This window comes from Monodon monoceros, unplaced genomic scaffold (genome assembly GCF_005190385.1).
Source record: "Monodon monoceros isolate NGI ecotype Baffin Bay Population unplaced genomic scaffold, NGI_Narwhal_1 Super_Scaffold_20, whole genome shotgun sequence".
Taxonomy (NCBI): domain Eukaryota; kingdom Metazoa; phylum Chordata; class Mammalia; order Artiodactyla; family Monodontidae; genus Monodon; species Monodon monoceros.
Window position 1 is genome coordinate 51,898,404 of NW_021703777.1, and position 12,830 is coordinate 51,911,233.

Consider the following 12,830-nt stretch of genomic DNA (forward strand, 5'->3'; position numbering starts at 1 on the left):
AATGTGTAAAGGAAAAAAACTAAGGAAAAGCAAGGAGATTTTAATTTAAACAATACAGTTAGACTGGGAGATTTTGTTAAACCACTTTCAGAATTGGACAACTCCAGCAAACCAGAAGTAAGTAAGAACATAGGAAGTTGATTATGTAGCCAACAAACTTAGTATATAGAACTTTGCCTTGTTCACATAAAACGAATAGATATGTGTGTATACACACAAACACATGTATACATAACCACCCCTGATTTATAAACTTCCTATTGTGGAGCATTTAGGTGGTTTTCAGTTTGCTTTTTGCTTTTTCTTTTCTGTTTCTATTATGAACAGTACTACCATGAATGTACTTAACACCTATATCTTTGCCCATTTTTGTGAATATTTTGCAAACTCATTTTCTAAAGATGAAATTTCTACGTCAAACAGTATTACAATTATAGGTATTGTCAAATTGTCATCAATCAGTTTACATTTCTACCTACAATATATGAGAATTCCGGTGTACCTTTAACATCATTAACCGTGAATGTTACCATGTTTTTAAACCTTTTCCAATCTAGTAGCTTAGCATTTCTTTAATAACACAAATATGTCTTAAAATTTGTTTTTCTAGTGTTTTGTCTAAAAGCATTTGTGTTCTAGAAAGTAATATCAATCTTTTCACTGCAGAGTATCATCCAACTAAACATATATGTGCATTTTTTATCTGATGTCTTTTTACAGTATTGCCCTCCAACACACCACATGTTCGCAGGACCATGAGAACACGATCAAAACCTTTGGAATATTGGAGAGGGGAGCGAATAGATTATCAAGGAAGGCCATCTGGTAAAATTTATGCTTTAGTGTCTCAATAATAATGATAATCGCTACAATTTATTTAGGTACATTACATGCCAAGTGCTGTCTTATGTATTTACATACATTACCTTATTTAATCATCATCCTCCAAAAATGTGACAATAGATTCAAGTCCAGATTTCTCTGATTACTATAGAGATGCTGATTTGTTTTCTTTTTGGTAGCAATTTGAGGTGAGCATGTGGCTTGATAGAGTGTTATTATTTTTATACTACCTAGCAAGGTTTTTAATTGCATAAAATGAAGCATTAGATCAGAACATGAGAAAATTATAACTGTCAAAGATTAAGTATTCCCCATTATTATTCTCATTCTATTTTCTTATATTTTTCTACAAAAATTGTAGAGGGTGGGAAAGAAAGTATAGTGAGTGTTATCATGAAGTTATTTCCTTTCTTTTGGTGTATATTTCTGAGTCAAAGGACTAAACTGACATGTGGATTACTATAAATAGTTCATTGCTGATGTTTGTGTTCTTTGTTTTTTACACTTCCACTGATGACTTGATTTCAAGCAACAGAGATCATTCAGTCATGTCTCATCAGTGCTTCTAGATTTAGGATAGAGACAACTGAAATTGTCTCTATTCAAATGTTGTTTGAATTTTTAACTGTAGAGTGTGGTAAAACTAATGTATTCTTTGATACTTTGAAAGGAAACGTGCTGTATTAATTTAATGAGTTTTGTTTCAAGATTTTCACTCTGCCAGGTATGATAATTTACCTTTTTTTTTTTTTGGTTAAATTTCAGGAGGATTTGTGATTGGTGGAATACTGTCCCCAGACAAAGTATCATCTAAAAGGAAAGCAAAAGGAAACTTGGGAAGAGTCAATACAATAGTTAATAGGAAAAGGATCTGTCTTGATAATGATGAAAGAAGTATGAACTTATTCCTTATTTTATAACAGTGCTTTGAGAAGTAGCTCTTTGCAAATTTTGAAATATATCTCTAAAAGCTTCAGATATACTACTACTTCAGGGTAAATTATCTTTTTAATGTCCACTTTTTTTCAGATTTTGAAAGTAAACTAATTTTATTCTTTTAAAAAAATCATTAATAGCAGAGTGTAAAACATTTCCACCTGAGTAAATTGACCTGTCAAATGAAGCTTATCTTTTCTGTGCTCGAATTATGGTTAAAATAAACATGTTAAAGAATTCTTTTTAAAGTGTATTGTATACTTCAGCTCTCTTAGAGAATATGCAAAACACCATTTAACTTCTTGATGATGCAAGAATTCAAAAGTTGTCAGAAAATAAGTTTAGGATGTTTGCTTCTGTGGTAAATCATTGTGATTTTTGAATTTTTGTTTATCAAAGCGGTCATTGATAAACAGGAAAAAGATACGCCTCTGGCAATTTTCATTTACAACTTGTCCATAGCTGTATTTCATACTAGATTTTTTTTAATGGAAAAGAATTTTAAGTAAGATTTCAGTGGTATTTCTTTTGCAGAGAATAAATTCGTGGAAAATCTGAATGTACCTCTGGGAGATCCTTTGCAGCCAACGAGGGTAAAGGACCCAGAAACACGAGAGATTATTCTTATGGGTAAGATCAGGGTTGATATTGAGAATACTTAATTTAACAACTAATAAGGACAAACTGAAGTCTGGCTTGTCTGCTTTCCCTTTCTCTCCCCAGATCTTTCAGAGCCAAAGTCTAGTAGAGAGTCTAATTCAACTAAGCAGCCTGTATGAGGACTACACTAGGGGAACTGATGGCAGACAACCTCCAGGGTACATATAGTACCATGCATTTGTCCTCTGTGATACAAGTGCTACCATCAGGAGTGTTGTCTCCGCCATTAGGGTCCAGGACTTCTTTGACCATGAGGACACAAGCGGACAGGGGCTGTTCATGGGGAACTCTAGCAAGTTAACTGGCAGACTCCCGGATACACTCTTACTGGGGCTGTTCATGGGGAAATCTAGCAAGTTAACTGGCAGACTCCTGGATACACTCTTACTGTGAGACCAGATGGGGATTGTGGCAGGATTTAGACAGCCTTTGGTGCTGTGAGATGCCAATATTGGTATCTGGGGTATAAAACCTTTCTGGAGATGACTAGCAAGGGCATCAGTCAGCCAAACAAATGCCATGCTGAACCTTAAGGCTGGTACAGGGTCCTAGAAGCCGCCTTCTGTACTTAATAGGCATTAAACATTTAGTGTCTAGGACAACATGGGAGGTCCCAAGGGATGGGCTATAGAGTGGTGGGGTTAAGTAGGGGACACTCAGCTATTTACCAACCAGGGAATATATACATACAGGAAATATTTAAATATTTTAACAACTGTTATGACTGTACCAGTGAGTACTTGGGACTATTTATCCCAAGTCAGAGGACAGATATCTCAAACCAGAGAGGCAGTATTTACACTTAACATTTTGACTATGGCATAAGTTCCATTTGATATCTTAAGTAGCAAAGTTATTTCTATATTCCAGATTGTTTATTTGGCAACAGAGGTAGAAGCACAGAGAATTTTGTTTAGTGAAGTGTCTTAACTAAAAACATTGCTATACTGTATCAGGTTAAAAAAGTTGTGTGTTGTCAAGAATTCATGTTTTTGTTTCTTGAGCCTATGTATTTTCTATATCCTGTAGTCTGTGGGAGTACAGTCAGAAGCTGATGATAGAAAAATATATTAATTACAGGTCTGGAAAAGGTTGTAAGTAAAAGGGAAATTAAAAAGTGCTTAGGGCTTCCTAAGTAGGGCTTCCCTGGTGGCGCAGTGGTTGAGAGTCCACCTGCCGATGCAGGGGACATGGGTTCATGCCCCGGTTTGGGAAGATCCCACATGCCGCAGAGCGGCTAGGCCCGTGAGCCATGGCCGCTGAGCCTGCGCGTCCGGAGCCTGTGCTCCGCCAGCGGGAGAGGCCACAACAGTGAGAGGCCCACGTACCGAAAAAAAAAAAAAAAAAGTGATATAGTAATTTGTGAGCTACAGTTAGAACTCCGGTTACTTACAGGCTTTACCTGATAAATAAATTAAAATCTTGTTATTTAATAATCAGTCAAGCAAGCACGAAGGAATTTATTGACATGATGATGATACATTTGTATTGTGGCTATGTTAAACTTTTTAAAGATAGGAATCCTTTCTTATCTCTTAGCTGATTTTGTTTTCTGTCTGAGCTATTATGGGAAAAATAGTAATACTACCATTGTTATTATTAATAGCCAAGACTTACCTAATGCTTACTTTGTGCCAGTGTTTTAAATACTTTACACACTTTAAGTCATTTGATATTCACAGCTCTAACATAGATGAGGTATTATTACCCCATTTTATAGAAAAGAAAATGTAGGCACAAATAGAGAGGATAAGCAACTTGGCTAAGTTCACACAGCTTGTAAGACAGAGATAGGATCTGACCTGTGGCATTCTAGCTCCAGAGTCAGTGATATTAATCACATCTATCTTTCTAAGGCAGGTTTATGTCTATATATGTGTGTATATGCTGTGTCAGAGAAATGTCATTGCTATTACTTTGTACTTATATTATTTTTTTTCCCTTAGATCTTGTAAGGCCACGAGATACATACCAATTTTGTGTTGAACATGGTGAGTTGAAAGTATATAAAACATTGGATACACCATTTTTTTCTACTGGAAAATTGATATTAGGACCACATCAAGAAAAGGGAAAGCAGCATGTAGGCCTAGACACATTGGTGAGTGTATTTTTCCATATATTTATGTTTTGCTCTTGGCACAACTCTGATTTGTTGGACTTGATGAAGCGTTAAAAATGCTATTTCCTCAGAAATGATATATGATTACTATAGTGCACAGATAATTTTTTTAGTTTTTTTCATCTGTTTAAATTCAGTCAACCAATGGCTGTTTAAAAGTACTTGTTTTGTGCATAGCAGTGTAGGCTTGAGATTCAGAAGTTTAGGGAATTGTCTTTACTTAAAAGAATCCTTGAGGGCTTCCCTGGTGGCGCAGTGGTTGAGAGTCCGCCTGCTGATGCAGGGGACACGGGTTCGTGCCCCGGTCCGGGAAGATCCCACATACCGCGGATCGGCTAGGCCCGTGAGCCATGGCCGCTGAGCCTGCGCGTCCAGAGCCTGTGCTCCACAAAGGGAGAGGCCACAACAGTGAGGCCCGCGTACCGCAAAATTAAAAAAAAAAAAAAAAAAAAGAATCCTTCAAATTAGTTTTGCAAACAAATCATTAGAATTTTAGAGCTGGAGGGGATTATTGAGATTAAGTGTAACAGCAGATTGAGGACTGGGAGCTAGTTGCTTCAATAAGTATTAAAGAATATATTACTGTATATAGCAGTATTATTGGCTGAAGTTATAAATAGACTCAAGGTGAGTCTCTCTTCTCTGAGTCTGTCTCTCTGTCTCTTTCTCACTGGAGACACACACCCCTATAACATTGTATTTATATCAGATAATTTTTGCATTTTGAATTTGAAAATGAAAGATTTTGAAAATCACTAGATTTAAAGAATATTTAATATACCAGCATTTAAAACATGTCACATCTGAGGTACATCTTTCAGTAAGTAACATTTCAGGAACCTGTGAAATCATGGTTCAAAACAGTTCTTTTTACTGATAAAATGAAAGCCCACAAAGGAGAAACAGAAAGAGCATCAGGACCCTTCAGTTTTATTAACTAAGAAGGGCAAATCAAGGCAGGGAAAGGAAAAGATACACATAAGAGTAAAAGAATAATTTATTGCTACATCAGTATAGTATGTAGAATCCAGATCTAAAGTATTTAAAAATATTCTTTAATCCAATCTTAAAATGTCATAGATCTCCAGGTGGTATTAAAAGAGTAAATATAACATATTAAACTAACTAAAGTAATAGATAATCCCTGTGTAATCATTAAGGAACAATTAATAATGAAAATAAGCATTATGAAATGTCATCATTGAACTAACTGTAGTTACCCATTAAGCTATAATGCCTTTATTCCTTTAAAAAAGGAATATTGAATAGTAAATGTTTGGAAGTGTTTGAACATATGTAGCTCTTTATTTTAACATAGACAGTAATTGCAAAATTGGAAATCACTGAAATGTGTGCTGCAGGAAAAAAATGGTTATATTATATTTTGACTTAGTAATGAGATAAACCATTATATATGATAATCAGTTATATAGCACTTACATGTTCCAGGTGCTATACTAAACATTTTTATATTAATTTAAGTATATTATTTTGCAGAATAGCCATATAGGAACACCTTTAGGATAAATATTTAAGGAAACTGAAAAGTAGAAAATTCTTTTTATATTTTTCTGAGTAGAAATTAAAAATGAAAATGACAGAACCTTGAAGGAACTATAGAAAATAACATGTCAGTAGGTGATTATAGTTTAGTTTTGTTTCTTCTAAATATTGCCTTTAAGTTTTTATAATGAAAACTAGACTTAAAGGTTCTTTTTAAATAACAAGGGGAGTATTTTTACATTTTTACAAAATGAAGCACACTTTTAAATATATGCTTTTGAGAAACAAAAGGGCAAGGTGGAGAACCAGCATAAGCCATTAACTCTTTCTTTCAAACTCAGGTCTAGATAATGAGTAAGAGAGAAAGTAGCAGTGGTAGATTTGTTAAATTCAAACCACAGAAGAATGAACAAATTAACTATGGGAGTTTGTTGTGGAGCTCTCCTAGAAAACAAAAGGGTATTAAGAAATGGGAAATATTGGGACTTCCCTGGTGGTCCAGTGGTTAAGAATCTGCATTCCAATGCAGCAGATGCAGGTTCAATCCCTGGTTGGGGACCTAAGATCCCACATGCCGTGGGGCAACTAAGCCCATGCGCCACAGCTAGAGAGAAGCCCACGCATTGCAACAAAGAGCCTGCGCACTGCAGTGAAAGATCCCACATGCTGCAACTAAGACCCAATGCAGCCAAATAAATAAATTAATTAATGTTTTTAGAAAAAAAAGAAATGGAAAATATTAAAGTTAAGTGATGTGGAAGACCAGTCAAAAACCAGAAGAGAGAAAAAACCCAAATAAATCAAAAGGTAGAACTATATGAAAAACTAGACAATAATTGTTCCAGAGGTAAAAAATCAAAAAAGTGACAGCAACACACTTAAAGGAACCAGAGTTCCTTAGAGAAATGTCTGATTCCAGGCCTGGGACTGAGCTTGGAATATTTATCATACCTGATAGCAGACTATCAAAGACCATTAGGATTGGGTCATAAGGTCTCAGGATCCAACTTGAAGATGCTGTCTCTGGACAAAGATATGAAAACTTGAGTATCAATAAGAATAACTTCATTGGATTGATACACATCAATTATATCTAAATCCATGAATTTGTAAGGCTACTACAAAAAGAAAAAATTCATCACTGTCGGAGAATTCTAGGAAGCCAACTCACTTTGACAAATATGGTAAGTAAAGGAAAATAATTAAACATTTATTCTGCTGTTCTCATATAAACTGTACTACTAGGTAATCAAATAATAGATATGGGGAAGTTTATCCTTTTTAGAAATAGTCCAATTAATAAATGAAGAATGAATGTTAGAATGGACTATTACCATTTTACAACACCCAATAAACTATTGGTTCTAGCATCATTGTCTACTAACATCTAAAAAGAGCACAACCAGACATTATGTGTCTCCTGATGGAAGAATACAACACTGTCTATGAAGTAGTCTTGCCTTCCCCACCTTCTTTAAAAAAAAACAAAACCCACACACAACCACCTGAAGTTAAGTCCTTAGATCTAACCACCAATTTACAGGAAATAAAGAATGGCAGACTTTTCAGATGACAACCTGGCGTAGTAATAAGCAAAATCCAGCTGTGTAAAGATTTTTAAAACAAATTTTGCTGCTTGATTTCTTTAATAAGGTGCAAGGAATAAAAAAGACAACCACGTGGAATGTATAGAGATCAGGGTCTTCACCTGTGGCACTATTGACATTTTGGACTCAATAATTCTTTGTTGTAGGGAGGCTATCCTGTGCATTGTAAGAGGTTTAGAAGCAACCCTGGCCTCTACGCACTAGATTCCAGTAGTACCCCTCTAGTTGTGAGAATTACAAATGTTCCCAGACATTGCCAATTGTCCCCTGAGGGAACAAAATCACCCCCAAATTGACAACCACTCAATAGATTGAGTGCTTTAAAAGATAGATCAAGCACTGACCATATGTGACTCTTACTTGGAACCCAATTCAAACAAACCCTTAAAAGTAAGACATTGAAGAGACAACTGGAAATTTGAATATTGACTGGGCGTTTAACACTAAATATTCATTTATTTTTATGTGTGACAACAGTGTTGTCGTTTTAAAAAAGGACTTTGGTCTTTCAGTACACATTGAAATATTTACAGATGGTTTATGATGCTGGGCATTTATTTCAAAATAATATGGAATGGGGGAATCAGACTTTGAAAAGAACAGGGTATCACGGTTCAATATTTATTTATGGGAGGTCATCATTCTATTTTTGTGTATTTCAAAAGCATTCTTAGTAAAATGTTTGCAGAAATGGGGAGAGGTGTGCATAGAGAGCCAAATTGAATAGATAAGGAAAAAACATCTATAAATACCTGCTTGACTTTCTGGGTAGTGTGTGTGTTCCTTTTTTTAGGCAAATTTTTTTGGATGTAATAAATATATTTCTTTTATTAAATTATAAAAATACCTTTAGAACCCTTTAAGAGTGTTCCATTGAGAGAGTATATTGTAGTGGCTAAGAACATGGATTCTGGAATCAAAGTACCTGAGTTCAAATTCCAGCTCTTCCATTTACATTGTGACCTTGGAAAGTTACACTTCTCTGTGCCTCATTTTCTTCATCTGTGAAAAGCTATTAAAATAGTACTGTCTCATTGGTAGATGCATACATTAAATGAGTAAAAATGAAGTGCTTAGAACAGTGGCTGGCATGGGGTAAGTGCTGGATAAGTGCTAGCTGCTCTCATTTTTCTGGTATTTTAGGCCCATTTTACAAAAGTGGTAAGAAGAAAAGGAGAAGGCATATTTCTCTGAGGCAAAATATTCTTGATGGCTGAATCTCAGAATTTGAATCTCAGAGTTTGAAGGCCCTACATTTTGTATTTAGTTGTCAAAAAAATAGGTCATTGCCAGGTGCTGTCTATATTTAAAATGTAAAATTTGCTGTGTTTGAATATGGAAGCCTGTATGACTGAGCACTATATTTATCCTCTTACTTAATGTTGATGCTTGTTTAAATGTACTTTTTTTTTTTTTTGCTTTTTGTTCTCTCTTTGATTCGTCAGTCAGATTAAGTTACATATACCAAGCATGTAACCTTTAAAGAGGTGTACATAAAACCTAGCTATTTTTCTAGTATAGCTAAGTGATATTCTTTACAGTGGTTCTGAATTTTCATAAACTGGTAAATAGTAAGGAAGAACAAAAGAAATGTTTTCCTGTACTAGTTTTCTATTACTGCTTTAACAAATTACCACAAATTTAAACAACTCTCATTTATTATCTCACAGTTACGTAGGTTAGAAATCAGGTGGGCTTGGCTGAGTACTCTGTTTAGAGTATCACTAGGCTGGAATCAAGGTGTTGTGAGATCTGTATTCCTCTCTGAAGGCTTTTAGAATGAGTGTTTCAAATTCATTCAGGTTGTTGGCAGAATTCAGTTTCACGTGGCTGTAGGGCTGAGGTTCCTGTTTCCTCACTGGCTGTTGGCTGGGGTGTCTAGAAATAGTCTATACTCCTTGGCTTATGGCTCTCTTAACTTCAGTGCTAGCAACAGTGAAAGCCCTTTTCATGCTTCAAATTTCTCTGACTTCTCCTCTGCTTCATCTCTCGTCTGCTTCCAGTAGGAAAATTGCCCACTTTCAAGTAAGGTTTATGTAATTAGATTGGGCCCATTTAGGTAATCCAGGATAATCTCACCATCTCGAGGTCTCCTTTGCCATGTGACATAACAAATTCTGGAGATTAGAGCATTGATATCTTTGGAGGGCTGTTATTCTGCCTACCACATTTACTTTTAAGTTTCTTTGGAGTGTATTTGTTGTGGTGTTACAATTTGAAATGAGATTATAATTTTTAATTTTACAGATTTTTTATGTTAACTTTGGTGACCTTTTATGTACCTTACACGAAACACCTTATGTAATAACAACTGGGGATTCATTCTATGTTCCTTCAGGTAAGAATAATTAAAAACCTTTTCTTTTGTATAGTTGAATACTTATATAGTTGCTCATGAGCACCATGAAAATGGAAGCCACAGTGGTCAAAATGAAGCATGATGTGATTGATGCCAAAGAAATTTGGTGCATATTTTCTTTTAATTTTTTTTATTAGATAAGTATATCAGTGTTTCGGTACATGAAAATTGAATGAGTTGCTAATTGCTGAATATAAAAATAGAAGATACGTTGTATCCAGAGTAGAAAGAAAATTATTCCCCTATGTTATCTCAAAGACATTATGTAGTCAAACAGTTTTTAGTTGGTTATTTTAAACATACAGAATAGTGTGCTTCATCAGCTATTGGAGCACAAGTCTTTGGAGATAGGAATTTTAATTTGTTCATTCATTCATTCATTCATTCAACAAATGTGATTGAGAGTCTACCAAGCATTGCTCTAAGGGTGTGGGATACATAAAAAAATCCCTGCCCTCATGGAGCTTACATTCTAATGAAAGGAGACAATAATAATAGCTATATTTATATAGTCCTTTGTATGTGCCAACACTGTTGTGAACACAAACAAATGAATATAAAAAACAGAATCAGACTCATAGATACAGAGAGCAAACTAGTGGTTACCAGTGGGGAGAGGGGTAGAGGGAAGGGGCAAGATAGGGGAAGAGGAATAGAGGTACAGACTACAAGGTATAAAATAAATAAGATACAAGGATGTAATGTATAGCACAGGGAATATAGAAAATATTTTACAATAACTTTAAATGGAGTATAATCTATAAAAATAATTGAATCACTGTTGTATACCTGAAACTAATATAACATTGTAAATCACCTATACTTCAATTAAAAAAACCAAAAAAAACACCCCAAAACATGATTGGGTTCAGAGGGAGATTTTTTTTTTCCTATCTGCACCCTTGTCTAATTTGTTTTTGCACTCATTATCAAAATGATGTAAGCTTAATAAGCTTTATCTGGATCACAGATGGTCCTTGGATTTTTCAGTTCATGGAATTAAATAAGAGTTATTTGTTGTTACATGATTTTTTTAAAAAATTTGCCTCTATATACTGTAATAGGTCTTAGTGATGACTAAACATTTAATCAAAAGGGAATGATTCCTATGGAAATAATTTTTAATTTTCTTATCACTTTATTTCTAGGTAATTATTACAACATCAGAAATCTCCTGAATGAGGAAAGTGTTCTTCTTTTTACGCAGATAAAAAGTTGAAAGATGAAGCAAAGTTTAAATATGTGTGTATATATATATTTACATACATACATATAAAACACATTGTGTAGTGAGATGTTGTGATTATTTGTAATGTTTTAAAATATTCAGTGTTGTGTACTTGTTTCAATAAACATTTCAAACTTCCATATGTATCTTCTAATTTTTCCACGAATATACACATAGCCTGTAGTGATACCCATATTCATAGTATTTTAATAACATGAAAAGAACACCAAAATCACTGCTCCCAGTGATATACAGGCATACTTTGGAGAGGTTGTGGGTTTGATTCCAGACCACCACAATAAAGTGAATATTGCAATAAAGTGAGTCACGAAGTTTTTGATTTCCCAGTGCATATAAAAGTTACGTTTACACTATACTGTCATCTGTTAGGTGTGCAGTAGCTTTATGTCTAAAAATTAATGCATATAGCTTCATTTAAGAAATACTTTATTGCTAAAAAATGCTAACCATCATTGATACCTTCAGTGAGTCATAATCTTTTTGCTGGTGGAGGGTCTTGCCTTGAGGTTGATGGCTGCTGACTGATCAGGGTGGAGGTTGCTGAAGATCGGGGTGGCTATGGCAATTAAAAAAAATAAGACAATAGCTTTTTTCTGGTTATTGCGGTGTGAGGCACCATGAGCAGCAAAGTCTCCCGTGCCACCCTGTACGAAGCAGTGTGGAAAGTCCTACACGGGAACCAGTGCAAGCGCCAGAAGGTTTTGGAGATGGTGGAGCTAAAGATCAGCCTGAAGAACTATGACCTCAGAAGGACAAACCCTTCTCAGCACCGTCAGGCTTAAGTCCACTCTCCGCCCCAAGTTCTCCATATATGTTTCGGGGGACCAGCAGCATTGTGATGAGGCCAAGGCTGTGGATAATCTCCCACATGGGCATTGAGGTGTTGAAGAAACTCAACAAAAATAAGAAGCTTGTCAAGAAGATGGCCAAGAAGTATGATGCCTTTTTGGCTCCAGAGTCTGTGATCAAGCAGATCCCATGAATCCTGGGCCCAGGCCTTAATAATGCTGGCAAGTTCCCTTGCTGACCCCCAGTGAGAACATGGTGGCCAGAGTTGATGAGGTGAAGTCCATGATCAAGTTCCAGATGAAGGAGTGCTGTATCTGACAGAGGCTGTTGCCCACATGAAGATGACAGATGATGAGCTTGTGTACAACATCCACTTAGCTGTTAACTTCCTGGTGTCATTGCTCAAGAAAAATTGGCAGAATGTACAGGCTTTGTACATTAAGAGCACCATGGGCCAGCCCCAGCACCTATACTAAGGTACAGCTTAATAAACCATACTGCCACCATTAAAAAAATAATAATAATAATAATGATCAACTGCTGCATCTATTGACTTCCTTTCACAAATGATTTCTCTGTAGCATGCATTGCTGTTTGATAGCATTTTAAGTACAGTAGAACTTCTTTCAAAATTGGAGTCAGCCCTCTCAAACCCTGCTGCTGCTTTATCAACTATAAAATTCTAAATCCTTTGTCATCATTTCAACAGTCTTGTCATTTCTACAGTCATTCCAGCATCTTCACCAGGTATAAATTCCATTT

The 12,830-nt window shown here is 35.4% G+C and overlaps 1 protein-coding gene and 1 pseudogene across 3 annotated transcripts in view; both read left to right on the forward strand.

Moving 5' to 3' along the window:
• The window catches only part of CENPC (centromere protein C), a 91,201-nt gene extending 79,623 nt beyond the window's left edge, over window positions 1-11,578 (forward strand). Inside the window, exons 14-19 of one of the 3 annotated variants that reach the window (XM_029236073.1) lie at window positions 721-825; window positions 1,609-1,737; window positions 2,314-2,409; window positions 4,386-4,540; window positions 9,919-10,009; window positions 11,179-11,578. In XM_029236073.1, coding sequence (XP_029091906.1) covers window positions 721-825; window positions 1,609-1,737; window positions 2,314-2,409; window positions 4,386-4,540; window positions 9,919-10,009; window positions 11,179-11,249 — 647 coding nt within the window. In that variant the 3' untranslated portion in view covers window positions 11,250-11,578. Of the gene's footprint in view, window positions 1-720; window positions 826-1,608; window positions 1,839-2,313; window positions 2,410-4,385; window positions 4,541-9,918; window positions 10,010-11,178 lie in introns of those variants that run through there. The other 2 variants (XM_029236074.1, XR_003795662.1) reach the window with 2 other exon arrangements.
• Window positions 11,579-11,820: 242 nt separating this feature from the next.
• LOC114903258 lies at window positions 11,821-12,544 on the forward strand (annotated as a pseudogene).
• Window positions 12,545-12,830: the final 286 nt, after the last annotated feature.